We start from the raw sequence: 17,866 nt of genomic DNA, 5'->3' as shown, positions 1-17,866 counted from the left end.
GGTGCGCTTCCCACTCTGGCCGTGGACCGGCGTGGGGTACTGGGGTGGGCGGGGGCTGGGCGCCCGCAGGGGCGGAGGGGTCGAGGAAGCCACGGGATGCAGGCGGGCCGAGGAGGCTCGGCGGCCGCAGGGCAGCAGGAGGCCAGGGGCGGGGCACTCGGGGCTGGGCGCCCGCAGGGACGCGGCGGGTTTGGGGGCCAGGAAGGCCGGAGCACGTTTCGCGGACCGCTCCCCGAGTGGGGGCGGGGCGTGGGCGTGGCCGGCGGGCGGACGCGCGGCGTGTCGGGGGCGGGGCCGGGGCGGAGCCGGGCGTGTCGGGGCGGGGCCGGCGGCGCTGTCCGGTGCTGAAGCCGCGGCAGCGCCGGGAGCGCGGGGAGGGGCGGCCGCCATGGACTGAGCGCCGACGACATGGGGCCGCCGCTCGCGCTCCTGCTGCTTCTGTTGCTGCTGCTGCTGCCGCGCGCCCCGCCCGCCGCCCCCGCGCCCCGCGCCCGCCAGCTCCCGGGGCTGCTCGGTGAGTGGGGGTCGGGGTCTGGGTCGAGGTGGGGGAGGGGCTCCCGTGCGACTGAGGGGAGCGGCGGAGGGGCGCGCGAGTGGGGGCGGGGCGTTCTCGGTGCGAGAAGGCGGTGTGGGGGGCGCCTGGGAAATGAGGGGCGGGGGGGGAGGAGGTGAGGGCCGCGCGGGGGTCGCGGGTCCGCCCGTGCTCCCCCTCGGTTTGCGGCCCCCGGCGGGCGCGGGGCGGTGGGAGCGCGGTCTGCGTGGGCGACCCCGCGTGGTTGTGCCGCGTGCGCCGCGGGCCGCGCCGGGGGGCGGGCGGGGCGCCTGGGAGGGCGCGGGGCCTTCGCTCCCCCAGCCTCGGCCCCCCGCGGGGTCCTCCCCGCCGCGCGCGGCCTCCTCCCCCTGCCGGCGCTCGCAGTCGCACGGACATTTTCCTCCCGTGACGGGAGCGGGAGGGCGAGGGTGGGGAAGCGCCACGGGGAGCGCCCCGAGTCGCCTTCCTGCAGGCGTGGCCTTTGCCACTCCGCCCCGGGAGCAGTCCAGTCGGGCGCCTCCCTCCCGCCGCGCTCATCTTTGTGTGGAGGAGGCCTTCCAGCCGCCGGCGTGCCCGCGGCTTCAAGGCCGGAATAAACGGTGCTGCAAGACTGAGCGCAAATCCAGGTCCAGGGTGGTGGAGGGGGCCTCGCTCCGCCGCCCGCCGCCTCCTCCTGCCTCTGGTCTCCTTGGGCTTCGCTGTCCCAAGAAAAGGGAAACTGCAGCGAGCGGTGGACAGGCGGTCTCCCCAGACTCCTCGTTAATGCGGCCACTCGCCCTGAGCCCGTCCCTGCTTTCCGGGTCTCCACACGCACTCCCTGGCCTGGTGGGCAGCGTCCTGGCCTGGTGGGCAGCCTGGCACAGTTGGAGGCAGAGCTGGATCCAGGAGGAGGCCCTCGCCTGCTGGGGTGGAGTCCTGGGGTGGAAGGGTGTGTCTGGTTGGCCACATCCTGGGGTCGTGTTGTCAGAGCCTTGGGCCCTGGGGGCCGCTCCATGCACAGGTGAGCCTTGCCAGGTGAGCCCTGCTTGGGAAGGCTTCGGGGCCTGGCTCACTCGGCCTTGAGCTCCAGGACCTTTCCCCAGATCAGCAACAAAGGCCGAGCTGTGCGCTGGTCTGCTTTTGCTGCGCTGTGTTCCCTCCTTCGTCGGGCCGGAACTGGCATATCACCTGCCGTGAGGGCTGTTTGCTCAGCTCGCCAGACGCCACCCTCCACACACACACACGGTCAGGGAGAGCCAGGGTCAGCTGACACTGGCCACTCAGTGTTGCAGGGAAGGCAGCTTCTACGAGATGAGGGGGAGGCTGGTCCTCGACTACTCTCCTTCCATTGTAATTGCCAGTTCATAGCATTTTTCAGAAATCGTAGAGAAAGGAGGAAGTGGGGAGGGGGGTGGTGGCTCAGGGAGGGAGCAAGGAAAACCCAAGGCCGGACACATGTGAAGAGAAGAGAATCTCTAAGCTAGCTGCCCAGGACAGCACTGCCCGACACAGCAGTGGAGTTGCGGCTACAAGCGAAGTCGAGTCGTATCACTGAGAAGGGGTGACTTATTCCCCCTTTGTTCACGATGTGGCCCAAGGGAGCCTCCTGGATGCAGTCTTGATGTGGGACAACATTGGGGGCCCAGACATTGTTAGAACTGTCTCAGGGACTCCAGGTGATCCGTTTAACCTGCTGTATCCAGGGATGATTGGACACTGCCATGACAGTGTGTACAGGTAGTGAGGTGGAAGTGTGGTCTTCCCATTTGGGGCCCCAACCTGGGGTTGCACGTAGCTGTGTCTACCTACGTACGCTCCCAATGTTCTGTTCACCCAGCCTTTCGTCCGTGCGCCATCCTCATCCAGAGGCTGCTGCCTTATCCTCAGGATTCACATACACAGTCTCCAGAAAGTGCACGGGGAACCGTGGTCACCCATGAAAGGCATATGCTACTATTTTCTCTTTCTCAGCCATCTGGATCTTGTTTGTTAGTGGTCACACCAACTACAGTGTTCCAAATAATGATGGACAGGGAAAGATGCACCCAGAGACCTTAGATCTGGCCCCAACCATGTCACTTGTACCTATTTTTTTATTTAGCTCTTCACATTCAACTTCATGTTAAGGCCTATACAACACATGGTTCAAGGAGATAACACGTTTTTGCTCCTCACTTGCACCCTAAAGTTGTAGGTTAGAATGAAGGGTCAAATGTCACCAAGACCTAAGACCAGTTCTTTTTGCACCGGATGCCTTGCCTTGAGCGAGGGGCCTCTTCACATTTAGACAGTGAAGGAGCTCTTGTTGAAACCCTGGGTTGACAAAACTACCATGTCTGAGTTTAACTTCATTGCTCTGAGCCACATGCCACGACGAGGCCTTATTTCCACGGCAGCTGATGGCAGCTTCCCACTGACAGTGGATGTCGTACCTCTCCCTTTCTCTTCAAGTGCACCCTTTCCACCTTAATCACTTTAGCTTCCTGACCTTGCACCACCCATTCTGCCCATGTCTTTCTGGTGCAGAAGGCTCCCTTATGGCCCATGGTGTCCCATTATTTGTGACACTATTATCAGAGCTGAATGGGGCTGGAATAAGGCTCCCCTTCTCAATGATATGACTCAACTTTGTTTGTAGCTAGAACACCACCATTGCTGTGTCGGGCAGCTGCGTGATTCTCTTCGTATAAGTCCATCTTTGGGTTTTCCTTCTCCCTCCCTCTGCCTTTCCCTGTGATTTTACGATGTCCTTTTGTTCAGGTGCTCAGTACTTTTTCCATAAGGCTGATGCGAACGTGAGCCTTTTGTCTTTCAGCCATTCTTCAGTTACAGGGAGGCCAGTTTGTGAACCTGCTCCGGCAGGCTCCACGTTTAAGGGCAGTCATGTTAAAGATCCTCCTCTTTTGCTAAAGAAAAATGAATTTCCTTTGCCAAAGGACAGAGTCAACCTTTGCTGCAAATTTTGCTTGGAGAATCCAAAGTCAGAGCTACCCAGTGCACCCGGCTTTGAAGATGGGCGCCTGTTTCTTTTTTCTCCTTTGTTTTTGCCTCTCGATTTGCCCACACATATTTTTCTTTCACTAGTGAGCCCACATGGAGCTGAGGAGAGAGCTGCCAGGAGCAGGAGTCGGCTTGCTTTGTCACCTAGATGGCATGATGTTTATTTTTAAATCAAAGCATCCTTCCTGCCGCAGAAGCACAAATCCATCTTTGCTTCTCGGGGTCCGGAGCTGTTGATTTTGTTGGCTGGATGGTGTTGAGCAGCCTGCCCCTCCCCCCGCGAGAGCCCTGCTGCCTTCTCTCTGGCTGCGAGCCTTTCTCTGCCTGTTGTTTCTTCCTCCTCCTGCTCTGGCTGCTACAGCCTCAGGTGCTGGTTGATGTCCCCATGCAGAAGGACTGGGGCACAGGGAAAACCCCAGGCTTCCGGGAAAGGCAGGTACCAGACAGTGGGCTCACCCACGGATACAGAGGCGTTGGGTGGGACAGTGGTGCGGCTGTCTCCTGGGTCCAGAGACGGCAGTTACATGTGTCAGACTCAGGAGGAATGTGTAGGGAGTTACAGAGGTTTTTAGATGGCTTCCTCTCTGCGCTGAGCTTAGCTGCGCACCTCAGCATCTTGCATCTCTTCTTTTAAAAGCCCATCTCTTTTTGCACCTGGTTACCAAGATCAGCATCAGTGGTACCCACCAAGGAGGTGCAGGGGGTGTGCTAAATTCGTAGTAGTCTGCTTTCTACTTTCCTCTCGGTGGTGGTGCTGGTCTCCGCTGATAATTTCTCTACGCCATGAAGTGTGCAGACTTGTTGGATTCCTGGCTTCCCGTGAAGAAGGGCAGTAGCAGCACAGTGAACCTGCAGCTCAGGCAGGATGGAACCCAGGGCTCATCACCCCAGGGCATATGTTTTGATGAACTCTGTGGCAGTCATTGGTCCTTTTATGTGGTAATAATTTATACGTTCTGAGTTTATTTTGTTCTGTTGTACATGCGGTATTACCTAACTTGAAAATGCAGTTATTCATCCACTTTTCTTAGGATTTTTGAAAGTTAGGAATATGGGGCGAGGAAGTGGAGTGAAGTATGGAGAGATGGGGTCAGCTGAGCTGTCTTTACACATGGTGTTATTAAGAAGGGTTTCCGTTACCACGACCTCTTGGAGCATTACCTTAGAATTTCAAGATATTTATGAAAGGATATTTGTAACTAAATGTGGTCCAAATTAAAAAGAACCCTCTGGCTTTGGGTGGTAGATATTTAAGATATGCCTGGTTATGTGCAAATATTGCTAGTTTAAGGATTCTTTATGTGTGGAGAGGCAGAAAAAAGCTTAAGAAGTGGACAAAAAGGGTTTTCATCTAGATGTATCCCAGTAGACGCAGGCCCGGTGAGGCTCAGCTAACTAATAACCTATCTTATCTCTTGTGACAAGACGTTCCATTTCCTGAGAAAGCAAACAGTTGAATTCATGGCAGATAACTCTCTGTGCCACATAAAAGCACCTGGCAGCTGTTTTCACATTAGTCTAAATTGACCTTCATAAATGTAGACCCAGCTGGACTTATTTTTCAAATCTTGGTTGATAGGAGGCCAGAGAACTGGAGGAGCAGGAAACAGTCAATGCACTTTTCTGCTGGCTGGAAACAGAGTTTGTGGAAGGAAGAAGGAAATTTTTTCTTTTAACTCGTGCTCCAACAACTTGACCATGATCACTACTTAAGTATCTAGGGCAGGAAGTGAAAAGAGGTGTGGTTCTCCTGGAAACACTCATGGTCACATGTTAAGTGACATTTTCCTTTGTTAGTTGTGGGAAGTGGGTGACTCCCATGTTAGCCGGAGAAACTGAACTTTGGGCTAGAGGTGCTGATGTGTGAAGCATCAGGGCCTATAAAACGGCCTCCGTGTGTGATGTGCAGAAATAAGGAAGCTGTTGAGGGTTTTGTGATGATCACTTGGTGTTAACTCTCCTGTGTGGAGGTGGGTAAGAGGGCATTTGGTTGACTTGTTTTGTGTTTCTATCTGTGCCCTCCAATCGTATTGACTGTGATTCAGAAAACCCAGACACACGCCCTCTCAGCCTGTGTGACTAGTAATGGTTTCCGTGAGGGCAGTTGGAGGGCACTGATGGGCTGGAGGGGATGAGCTAATAGTTATAAAACAGATTGGGGTGATTTCTCTTTTTAATTTAATTAAAAATGATCACACAGTGAAATGGAGTTTTCCTTTTGGTATATGGCTCTACGTATAGATTCCAGTGACAGGAGGTAGCACAGTTCCATAACCCCAACACTGCCCCGTGCCCTCTGTCTGTCCCTTGAACCCTGGCAACCCCTGGAGCACTCTACGTGTGGTTACGTGTGGCCCCCGAATAGCTTTCGTAGGTAAGCGTTTCCATCTCCATTTCACAGATGGAGAAACACGGAGACTTGGAGTGGCTAAGAAGCACGCTGTAGGACACCCAGCGCTGGGATTAGGTCCTGGGTCTCTGACCTTTTCCAGCAGATGACCCCAGGATGGGGCAGGGACACCTTTGTAGGGTGCAGGTCCCAGCAGAAGGATTCTATGTGCTGTTAGAACGTGTCCCTCCAATTCCACAAGAACAAGGACGTCTGGGGCGGGGGACACTGATTTTCCAAGTTGGGATTTGTTCTGAGTGTCAGATTCAATTATTTGGTTAGCTGTTCTGGGGAATTTTGATGTTTGACTTGGAAATGGATGACTTGTTTTTGGACACCTTTAGCCTTCCCAAGATGGCAGGAGTGCACGTGCCACCGTAGCATTCACAGATTGATGTGTCCATAAACTCTGTTCAGAATGCCTCTGGGTTTCCATCAGATTTTTAAAATGTAGTAATACAAACACCAAAGAAGCTAGCTCTCATTTGAGACTTGTTACACCAAACAGTGTACTTCGGAGTAAGGCATGAAGGAGGGATTACTTTCGTAAGAAAAACTTAAGAGTAGGTTCCGTCTAAGCTTGACATTTAGGGTGGCAGACAAGCAAGGGATGGGGCATTCTGGTCACTCATTATTCTTTCCTGAGGTGTGCTGGCAGGTAAGAGAATGAAGCTTCCCTCATGTGACGTGAGCAGTCTGTGTCACCGCGTGGTCCTAAAAGCCCATTTTGCAATGTCCTACGTACAGTACAAAGGGTGTGTTTAGAAGTTTGTTTGGCGGAAGGAATTTTCAGAAGAAAGGCTGACCTAGCCGCCAAAGGGAAGAGGACTTTACATTAATGGTGCAAGTCAGTTCTGACTCTAGCAGTGAAATGTAGTCAACTTGCAAATGGACGGAGCAGCCACTAAAGTTGGCCCTGGGAGGCTGATGCCTTTTCCATCTGGGGCTGTGGCTTTAGTCCAGCTCAGAGCAGGAATTAACCTGAGGTACGGCTTGAAGCCAGTTCAGTGATATGTGTGTTCTCTGAAATAGCTGGTATTTTAATGGCACCAGACGAGGCAGACCAGTGAAAGAAAGCGCAGTTTCTCCATGGTGGGTGGGAATGGGAATCTGGGGAAGAAGCAGAGCAAGTTGCCGTACCCCAGCCTTCCCATCTCAAGCCGTCTTCTGTCCTGCAAAGGCACGTCGCTTTTACCAAAAAACACTTTGGGTCTTCTTGAATCTCCTCTTCTGCTTTTGCCTGAAAATAGGCCGAGGTTCAGATCACCAAACTTCCATCTGAGTTAAGTGTTGCCTCAGCAAAACACAGGGAAGTCCCGGGGTCAGTTCCGGGAGACAGGGGCCCAGCCTTGTGACTGAGCCTTCCCCAGCCTCATACCTGTCTCCCCCGGGCGTCCTGGTCCCTGATTCCATGACATGGTCCACGTTGAACCAAGAGAGGATTCTAGCAGTTTCCAAACACGTGGTGGGGATTGAGTGGATATGGGTCCAGGACACAAATTACATGAGAAAAGATACCATTTCAGGGGGGCATGTGACTGACTGAGAGGCTGCCTCATCTTTCCATCTGGTGATCTTTACAGTTTACACGCACAATAGGAGTCAAGAGAAATGAAAGTATTTCACCTAAACCACTCTGAATTTATACCGCGAGAAAAATACCAAATTTTTTGTGTTTTTGAGAAGATTTTATGAGATGGTGGGAGAGCCCTTGGTAATGGCAGTCCTAGTTGTAACGCTACTTGTTTTTAGAAGCTCCAGGTTTCTCCAGCTTGGTGGCCAGACAGGGTGGAATATTGTTATTATTGAAAACAGTGTGACTTTGCTGAGTCCTAGTCTCAGCTGAATTGACTACTGAGGTTTTTGTAAAAAGATTACAATTTAAAATAGTAATATCGGGAATTCCCTGGCGGCCCAGTGGTTAGGATTCCGTACTTTCGCTGCAGAGGGCCCGGGTTTGATCCTTGGTCAGGGAACTAAGATCCCACAAGCCGTGTGGCGCGGCCAAACCAAAAAAAAAAAATCAAAAGTCATATGATTTATGTTTTTAATAAGCATATTAAAAAAACGTCACCAGCCCAACTAGACTGCAGTCCTCATTATGTTGTAACAGTGAGAATAGTGGTGATAACACGTCTGCAGGTATGTCATCCCTTCAAAGAGCTTAATAAATAAATGAATAAAGGAAAGAGGGCTTAAATAATAGTCATACGAATTCTTACACGTTTGAGTGGAGAGTGTAATAAAAAGGGATGGTCCATACTCTTTTTCAAGCACAGTAAACGCTTTCTTTTAAATAATATTTAACTGTTTGATATTTGATAAATGCAGAAATCAGAGCACTTTTGGGGGTATATTTGACATGCCTAGTTGGCACCGTTTTAAGTGTCTGGATTTTTGTCTCGTCACCGAAGCATAAACATATTTGACGGTAGAGACTGAAGGCCTCACGTATCTTGCGGAAGCGTTGGGGGTCACACGCAGCATTCGGGGCCCAACTTGCTGAGCATGTCTGCCTTGGGCGCCTGACACAGGACACGGCGGCCGCCCTGCGAGGGCACCGCACGCAGCGTCCCCGGCAGCCCCGCGGTGCCCGCTTCTCCTGGCGAGCGGGCTCCCCCAGCGCAGGGCTCCCGAGCCCACCACCGCCTGCGCCGCTCACCTGCGGACGTTCTGTGCCGCGCGGTCTGTCGGAGAAGATGGCCGCGGCGGGGACGGTAGCCGCGGAGCGGGGCCCTCGCTGCCCCCGGGTCCGACTCCGCAGTGTCTCTGCTGTGGGCCCTGGGCTCAGGCCTTCTGGTTTGGGAGCCGGGGTGCGTGGGCCTCGCACCACCGAGTCCCCTCTGGTGCCCGGCGGTCGCTGCTTGCCTGTGTGGCTCTGCGGGCCGCCCCCCTCCCCGCCCTCCCGAGGGGAGCCCGGTGACTCTGGCCGGTTGCCTGCCCTCTGAACTGCCGTTTGAGGGGCGAGTCTCGCCGCCCCGTGCTTGGCAGGCCTGTGGGAAGGCGGGGTCTTCCACCTGCGTGGGCTGTCCGAGTCCTGCTGCGAGGTATCTGCTGGGCGCCGGTCAGTGCCCCGTTCCTGTGGTTTGCTCCCCGGGTTCACCCGTGCTTCCCCGCGGCCTTTCTCTCGGAGGAAGGACGACGGGGCCAGGCGCTCCCCTCGCTCTGCTCCTGGCCTTCGTCAGGCTTCTCGGGTTCCGGGGACCCGGCCCGTCTGTGGGGCGGAGGGAGGTAAGGAGCTGAGCCGGCTGTCTTCCACCTTGCCTGACCGTTGCTGCCAGGGACAAGCCCTGGTGCCGTGCAGGTGAGCTCGTGTGGCCTGCGGCTCGCCGCCCCGCCGCCCTGCCCAGAAACCTCCCCCCAGGAAGGTCCGACTTTCCCTCCGTCCGCGGTCCCTGGTCTCCACTCCGGGAGCTCACTCCCAGCCCTCTCCAGGCTGCACCCCACTCCTGTCCTCGCCGGGGGTCCGCCCCCCCCAGAGGAAACCCCAGCGCATGCCTGTGGGGAGGGGAGGCAGAGGCGCCAGCGGGGTGTCCCGTGGGGAGCAGACGGCGAGGCTGGGGTCCTGGTGGAGCCCTCCTGCGGGGGGGGCACGCTCTGGGCCTTGCCCAGCAAGGATTCCAAGATCTTCGCCCAACTTCCGTGTCACACCCAGGGCCTGGAATATGCTTTTAAAAAAGGCTTTTGGCAGAGTGTAGGCGGAATAGAGAAACTGTGGTATCAGAAGCCAAGGCTTCCATCTCCTGCAGAACCAGGTGTGGGCTGAATTTCTCTCTGACAGGAGCCAGGCAGGGTGGCCCAGCCCCCGGCTGTGCCAGCGTCTGTTTCCCCGGAAGTGGCCGTGCCAGGCCTTGGGTCTCCTGTTTGCTTTTGTTTGTTTGGGGCAAGCACTTCAAAGGGCACGTCAAGTGCAGATGCTGAAAGCCCAGAGAATGCTCTTTTACGTGAGTTGTTCATCACCGGGAGTTTAAGCAGGAGGAAGCATTTTGATGACTTGAGTAAAGAAACCTTTTTTAAATGGAAACATTATTTTTCAGAATAAAGATTAGATTCTTAGTTTAGTCTACTAGGAAGCCGAATCACTTATTTTGAATGTGATAATTTTTTTTTTAATTTTTGCATTTTATTTATTTTTTTATACAGCAGGTTCTTAGTAGTCATCCATTTTATACACATCAGTGCAAACATGTCAATCCCAATCTCCCAATGCATCCCACCACCACCACCACCACCCCCCGCCGCTTTCCCCCCTTGGTGTCCATACGTTTGTTCTCTACATCTGTGTCTCAATTTCTGCCCTGCAAACCGGTTCATCTGTACCATTTTTCTAGGTTCCACATGTACGCATTAATATACGATATTTGTTTTTCTCTTTCTGACTTACTTCACTCTGTATGACAATCTCTAGATCCATCCACATCTCTACAAATGACCCAATTTCATTCCTTTTAATGGCTAAGTAATATTCCATTGTATATATGTACCACATCTTCTTTATCCATTCGTCTGTCAGTGGTCATTTAGGTTGCTTCCATGACCTGGCTATTGTAAATAGTGCTGCAGTGAACATTGGGGTACATGTGTCTTTTTGAATTATGGTTTTCTCTGGTTATATGCCCAGTAGTGGGATTGCTGGGTCGTATGGTAGTTCTATTTTTAGTTTTTTAAGGAACCTCCATACTGTTCTCCATAATGGCTGTATCAATTTACATTCCCACCAACAGTGCAAGAGGGTTCCCTTTTCTCCACACCCTCTCCAGCATTTGTTGTTTGTAGATTTTCTGATGATGCCCATTCTAACTGGTGTGAGGTGATACCTCATTGTAGTTTTGATTTGCATTTCTCTAATAATTAGTGATGTTGAGCAGCTTTTCATGTGCTTCTTGGCCATCTGTATGTCTTCTTTGGAGAAATGTCTATTTAGGTCTTCTGCCCATTTTTGGATTGGGTTGTTTGTTCTTTTAATATTGAGCTGCATGAACTGTTTATATATTTTGGAGATTAATCCTTTTTCCATTGATTCGTTTGCAAATATTTTCTCCCATGCTGAGGGCTGTCTTTTCGTCTTGTTTATGGTTTCCTTTGCTGTACAAAAGCTTTTAAGTTTCATTAGGTCCCATTTGTTTATTTTTGTTTTTATTTCCTTTACTGTAGGAGGTGGATCAAAGAATATCTTGCTGTGATTTATGTGAAAGAGTGTCCTTCTGCTAACTTTGGGTTTTGTTTGTTCTTCTTTCTCTAGTTCCTTTAGGTGTAAGGTTAGATTGTTTATTTGAGAATTTTCTTGTTTCTTGAGGTAGGCTTGTATAGCTATACACTTCCCTCTTAGAACTGCTTTTGCCGCATCCCATAGGTTTTGGATCGTCGTGTTTTCATTGTCATTTGTCTCTAGGTATTTTTTGATTTCCTCTTTGATTTCTTCAGTTGTCTCTTGGTTATTTAGTAAAGTATTGTTTAGCCTCCATGTGTCTGTGTTTTTTACGTTATTTTCCCTGTAATTGATTTCTAATCTCATAGCGTTGTGGTCAGAAAAGATGCTTGATATGATTTCAATTTTCTTAAATTTACTGAGGCTTGATTTGTGACCCAAGATGTGATCTATCCTGGAGAATGTTCTGTGCGCACTTGAGAAGAAAGTGTAATCTGCTGTTTTTGGATGGAATATCCTGTAAATGTCAGTTAAATCTATGTGGTCTATTGTGTCATTTAAAGCTTGTGTTTCCTTATTAATTTTGTTTGGATGATCTGTCCATTGGTGTAAGTGAGGTGTTAAAGTCCCCCACTATGACTGTGTTACTGTCGATTTTCTCTTTTATAGCTGTTAGCAGTTGCCTTATGTATTGAGGTGCTCCTATGTTGGGTGCATATATATTTATAATTGTTATATCTTTTTCTTGGATTGATCCCTTGAGCATTACGTACTGTCCTTCCTTGTCTCTTGTAACATTCTTTAAAGTCTATTTTATCTGATAGGAGTATTGCTACTCCAGCTTTCTTTTGATTTCCATTTGCATGGAATATCTTTTTCCATCCCCTCACTTTCAGTCTGTATGTGTCCTTAGGTCTGAGGTGGGTCTCTTGTAGACAGCGTATATATGGGTCTTGTTTTTGTATCCATTCAGCAAGCCTGTGTCTTTTGGTTGGAGCATTTAATCCATTCACGTTTAAGGTAGTTATCAATATGTATGTTCCTATGACCATTTTCTCAATTGTTTTGGGTTTGATTTTGTAGGTCCTTTTCTTCTCTTGTGTTTCCCACTAGAGAAGTTCCTTTAGCATTTGTTGTAGAGCTGGTTTGGTGGTGCTGAATTCTCTCAGCTTTTGCTTGTCTGTAAAACTTTTGATTTCTCCATCGAATTTGAATGAGATCCTAGCTGGGTGGAGTAATCTTGGTTGTAGGTTCTTCCCTTTCATCACTTTAAGTATATCATGCCACTCTGTTCTGGCTTGTAGAGTTTCTGCTGAGAAATCAGCTGTTAACCTTATGGGAGTTCCCTTGTATGCTATTTGTCATTTTTCCCTTGCTGCTTTCAATAATTTTTCTTTGTCTTTAATTTTTTCCAGTTTGATTACTATGTGTCTTGGTGTGTTTCTCCTTGGGTTTATTCTGTATGGGACTCTGCGCTTCCTGGACTTGGGTGGCTGTTTCCTTTCCCATGTTAGGGAAGTTTTCAACTATAATCTCTTCAAATATTTTCTCAGGTCCTTTCTCTCTCTCTCTTCTCCTTCTGGGACCCCTATAATGCAAATGTTGTTGCATTTAATATTGTCCCAGAGGTCTCTTAGGCTGTCTTCATTTCTTTTCATTCTTTTTTCTTTATTCTGTTCCACAGCAGTGAATTCCACCATTCTGTCTTCCAGGTCACTTATCTGTCCTTCTGCCTCAGTTATTCTGCTATTGATTCCTTCTAGTGTATTTTTCATTTCTGTTATTGTATTGTTTATCTCTGTTTGTTTGTTTGTTTGTTCTTTAATTCTTCTAGGTCTTTGTTAAACATTTCTTGCATCTTCTCGATCTTTGCCTCCATTCTTTTTTGGTCCTGCGTCATCTTCACTATCATTATTCTGAATTCTTTTTCTGGAAGGTTGCCTATCTCCACTTCATTTAGTTGTTTTTCTGGGGTTTTATCTTGTTCCTTCATCTGGTACATAGCCCTCTGCCTTTTCATCTTGTCTGTCTTTCTGTGAATGTGGTTTTTGTTCCACAGGCTGCAGGATTGTCGTTCTTCTTGCTTCTGCTGTCTGCCCTTTGGTGGATGAGGCTATTTAAGAGGCTTGTGCAAGTTTCCTGATGGGAGGGACTGGTGGTGGGTAGGGCTGGCTGTTGCTCTGGTGGGCAGAGCTCAGTAAAACTTTAATGGGCTTGTCTGCTGATGGGTGGGGCTGGGTCCCCTGCCTGTTGGTTGTTTGGCCTGAGGCGACCCAACACTGGAGCCTACCCGGGCTCTTTGGTGGGGCTAATGGCAGACTCTGGGAGAGCTCACGCCAAGGAGTACTTCCCAGAACCTCTGCTGCCAGTGTCCTTGTCCTCACAGTGAGGCAGAGCCACCCCTCACCTCTGCAGGAGACCCTCCAACCCTAGCAGGTAGGTCTGATTCAGTCTCTGTGGGGTCACTGCTCCTTCCCCTGGGTCCCAATGTGCACACTACTTTGTGTGTGACATCCAAGAGTGGAGTCTCTGTTTCCCCCAGTCCTTTTGAAGTCCTGCAATCAAATCCCGCTAGCCTTCAAAGTCTGATTCTCTAGGAATTCCTCCTTCCGTTGCCGGACCCCCAGGTTCAGAAGCCTGACGTGGGGTTCAGAACCTTCAATCCAGTGGGTGGACTTCTGTGGTATAAGTGTTCTCCAGTCTGTGAGTCACCCACCCAGCAGTTATGGGATTTGATTTTATTGTGATTGCGCCCTTCCTGCCGTCTCATTGTGGCTTCTCCGTTGTCTTTGGATGTGGGGTATCTTTTTTGGTGAGTTCCAGTGTCTTCCTGTCGATGGTTGTTCAGCTGTTAGTTGTGATTCCGGTGTTCTTGCAAGAGGGAGTGAGAGCACGTCCTTCTACTCCGCCATCTTGAACCAATCTCTGTGATAATTTCTAATGGCTGTTTATTCCTAACATATCATAATGAACTTAGATTTTAATTTACCCTCATCATAGAAGATGTGGATGCATACATACAGATGTATAACCAAGATGGTGTAAATGATATTGCTGGTGTGCTGAAAACCATTGTACGAATTCATATGACAACTAAATGTCTAGGAGAATGGATCAATGCAATATCAAAGGAACAGTCTGGGAATGAAAACCTTGTTAGTAAAAAATATGGTAAGTGTGTACGGGATAAAGAGTATCAATACGTAGCAATGAAACTAGATTCTGCTTGGTTACATCTGTTTTGTCTCTGAGAAGAAGTAGTTCTCAAAGAATATCTTGATTTAGTGCTATTCTGAGAAGATAAAAATGTGCAATCAAGCTGAAAATTTGGATATTTATGTAGATACGCCTGTTCTTATTCTCCAAAGGTTCTGAGGGAGTGAAATACAGATGTAAACCCATTTTAGGGCTCTAGGAGACTACATTATTGACATATTAGTACGTTAATTAAGCAGTCTATTGGCGATGTTAAAAAGTGATATGTTTGGTCTAAATTGATATTGTTGAAGAATATGTAGCATTTGTTTAATGATTAAATGTTTTCCTTAGGAACTCTGAAAGAACATCAGATATCCAGGGTACATTTAAAGTCAAACACTGGGAAAAAAGAATGTTCCAGATTGTTAGAGGTGATCTTACATAAAATAAGATGTTTCACAAAGATTGTAGAAGATGAAATGGGTACTAACTCCAAAATCAAAGCCTTATTTTGAAAGATTCGATGTGAGTATGGGTGTACGTGTTCCAAATGGTGTAATAGTTCCTCCAGTATATCAAAAGCTGCTGCTTTACTGTGTAAAATGAATAAAGGGGGAAGAATATGTCCTTTGAAAAAAGGCGGAGGGTTGTTTTAACCTTCCCCTGGAGAAGGGGGTGTGCAGTTCCTTTATGTAACCCAGTGGTTCTCCACTGGGGTCTCAACTGTCTTGGGGACATTTTTGGTTGCCCCAGCTGGGGTGGGAGGTGTGCTGCTGGGACCTCCAGAGAGGGGGCTGGGATGCTGAATGAATGTCCTGCAGTGCACAGGATGCCCCCACCCCGGAGGACTGGCCAGAAGGTCAGCCGGGCTGGCTGAGGAGCCCCGACGCAGATGGGGGGGCTTGGGAGGAGCTGCTGGCTGTGTGCTCACCTGCAGGAGAGGGAGAGGAGGGCTGATGGGGGTGGCAGAACAAAGTGTAACGGAAAGAAGTCTCGTCTCCTCTGCATGCCCTCCAGTTCTGGTGCAGTGACCAGGGACCGCCCTGAGAATCTGCCCCTGTCACTGTTCTACTGGAAACCTCACCTCATGGACGTGGTCCGCGCCATGTGTATGTGTACGTGTAGAGGTATACACGTATGTGTATATGTATTTGCAAATTATCTACATGCTCTACTGAACTAATGCTTATTATAAAACAAATTAAAACTAAATGTAAAAGAATGAAAGGTTAAACATTGCCAATGATTAATTATTATTGTCAAAGGTACAAAAACCTTTTGTACTCACTAAAATTATTAATATTGTTTCAGATGCTTATTTTTTAAATGTCTTTTCAACCTCAGTGGCTTCAGGGTAAAACCGCTGTCTCAAGGCACACTATGCAGTTAGAACAGTGTCCACCATTAATGATAACATATGTAAACCCATATTTGAAAAAGTCTGGAGGGTGGTTTTTAATCTTTTTGACTGCTTTCTTGTTGGGTCTGATTAAATTGCCATTCCTTTGACCTCATTGTGTCTGAAGGGCTCCCGCCTGGAGAAGTATCAGCTCATCCCATTTTCTGAGTTAGTGTCATCATTAACAATCCATGATTTCTTTGCAAGAATCCCTTCAAATCTGATTCATATTGTGTTTAGTTAAAATAGATCATAAATCACGTCACCGGGCACACATGAGCGGCAGCACATTGAGAGGGCCCCTCGAGGGTGGTCCACCCTTCCTTCCCAAGAACTCACGGGCCTGTTTGCCACAGACCTCGTGCGGCTGCAGAGTGAGCCCATATATCAGAAACACTTAGTTTTAAGTCGGTGTAATGGTGGGCATATCTGAATATATACACTCAGTCATATTTGCTGAATAAATGAATGAGCCAATTATAGACTTTCAGAGCTGGAAAAGATTCCCTGGTCCAGTTTCATCAATTTATAAATAACTACTAAGTAAGGAGATTCAGACCTGGGGATGTGGTGATCACGAAGCCTCCCAGACTGACCCAGACAGAGCCTGAAGAGGGATATGGGGGGTTCTCTTGGTCTGAAAGTCCTCACGGGCAGAATAAACATAGCCATGAAGTGTGGGCGAGCACTTGCTGGAAGTCGGGACACTTGCCCAGTTACTCTTCCAGACTCCCTTCCAGTTACTCTGTGATTGGACTCTTTATTTTCAAAAGTGATACTGGGGACTTCCCTGGTGGTGCGGTGGTTAAGAATCCACCTGCCAATGCAGGGGACACAGGTTCGATCCCTGGTTGGGGAAGATCCCACACGCTGTGGAGCAACTAAGCCCGTGTGCCACAACTACTGAGCTTGTGCGCTAAAGCCCGCAAGCCACAACTGCTGATCCCATGTGCCACAACTACTGAAGCCCGCGTGCCTAGAGCCCATGCTCTGCAACAAGAGAAGCCACTGCAATGAGAAGCCCACGCACCGCAATGAAGAGTAGCCCCTGCTCTCCGCAGCTAGAGAGAAAGCCCGAGTGCAGTAACGAAGACCCAACGCAGCCAAAAAAAAAAGAATGACTATTTTTCACAAATATACATAATCTTATTTTGAAAATTTCTTGAGTATCTGAACATCTCTTCTGGCCTCATCAGCACCCAAAGTTGATGTTTTGTGCATTTCTAGGAAGCAGATTCCATTTCTTGTTCCCCACCCCATTTCTCTGGGTTGGTATAAAAAGCCAGTGAAATACAAAGGACTGTTGATTATCCGATGACTAATTCCTATCAACTATTTTTATAAAAGTGGGACGAGGGAAGGGAATACATTTCTACATTATAAGCATCAGATTTTCTTGCTACTATTCATTATGCGTCACTCTAACCTCCAGAATGACACTTTATAAAATTCAGATTCTCATTCTAAGAACATTTCAAAATGAGTGAATGACTAGTCTTCAGCTTAGAAAATGTCAGGAAGTGAGGTTTGCTTATTCAGTTGGAATAAAGTGTAAATCACTCAGAAAATATAAACTCATATGTGGGGGCTTCCTCTACTGGCACCAATCAGTGGGCTGAATGACCATACCATGCTCTCATCTTCATTTAGAAACCACCATTTTCACGTCCGCTTAATTGCTTTCTACTGAAGACCAAGTCTAAAGCTATTTCAATGCCAAAGATTCCAGAGGGAGTTCTGTGTCCATTAGTGGTGGACTGAGGCGTTTGACTAACCCACTAGAACACAAGAGAACCTGGACAAGGGGTAGGAGACAGAAAAAGAATCAGAGTGAAGAGTTAGGGGTGGAACTCTAGGAGAAGACGGATCAGAGCATCAGCCAGTTCTGGGGAGGGCTCCCTGCTTCCCAGGCAGGGGTCCTTGGAGTGTCTCTGAGGTGCCATTTGGGGCTGGGGCCCCAGTGGGCTGTGGACAAGAAGCGGATCCATGGAGACAGGACAGGCCTCGCAGGGACAGAGGTCCAGCTGCGAACCACCTCATCCTGGCTAGATAAGGCTCTCGGGGCCCTCAGTCCTTAGTCACCAGACAGAAGCAAGAACCAGGCTTCTCTGGAGGAAGGTGACATCCTTAGAGCTTAGAGGTAGCGCCACAGTTCACATCTGTGCCCAGGACTAAACAAAATGACAGTCCACCCTTGAATGGCATGGGTTTGAACTGTGT

The 17,866-nt window shown here is 49.3% G+C and overlaps 1 protein-coding gene across 2 annotated transcripts in view; it reads left to right on the top strand.

Moving 5' to 3' along the window:
• Window positions 1–300: 300 nt before the first annotated feature.
• The window catches only part of PTPRN2 (protein tyrosine phosphatase receptor type N2), a 708,877-nt gene continuing 691,311 nt past the window's right edge, over window positions 301–17,866 (top strand). For both annotated transcript variants that reach the window (XM_082398840.1, XM_082398839.1), the window contains exon 1: window positions 301–514. In XM_082398840.1, the coding sequence (XP_082254966.1) occupies window positions 409–514 (106 nt within the window). In that variant the 5' untranslated portion in view covers window positions 301–408. The remainder of the gene's footprint in view (window positions 515–17,866) is intronic.

The sequence above is a fragment of the Balaenoptera borealis genome, assembly GCF_965194805.1.
Source record: "Balaenoptera borealis genome assembly, chromosome: 7".
Taxonomy (NCBI): Eukaryota; Metazoa; Chordata; class Mammalia; order Artiodactyla; family Balaenopteridae; genus Balaenoptera; species Balaenoptera borealis.
The sequence above is the reverse complement of the archived record's forward strand: the minus strand, read 5'-3'. Positions and strand labels throughout refer to the sequence as shown.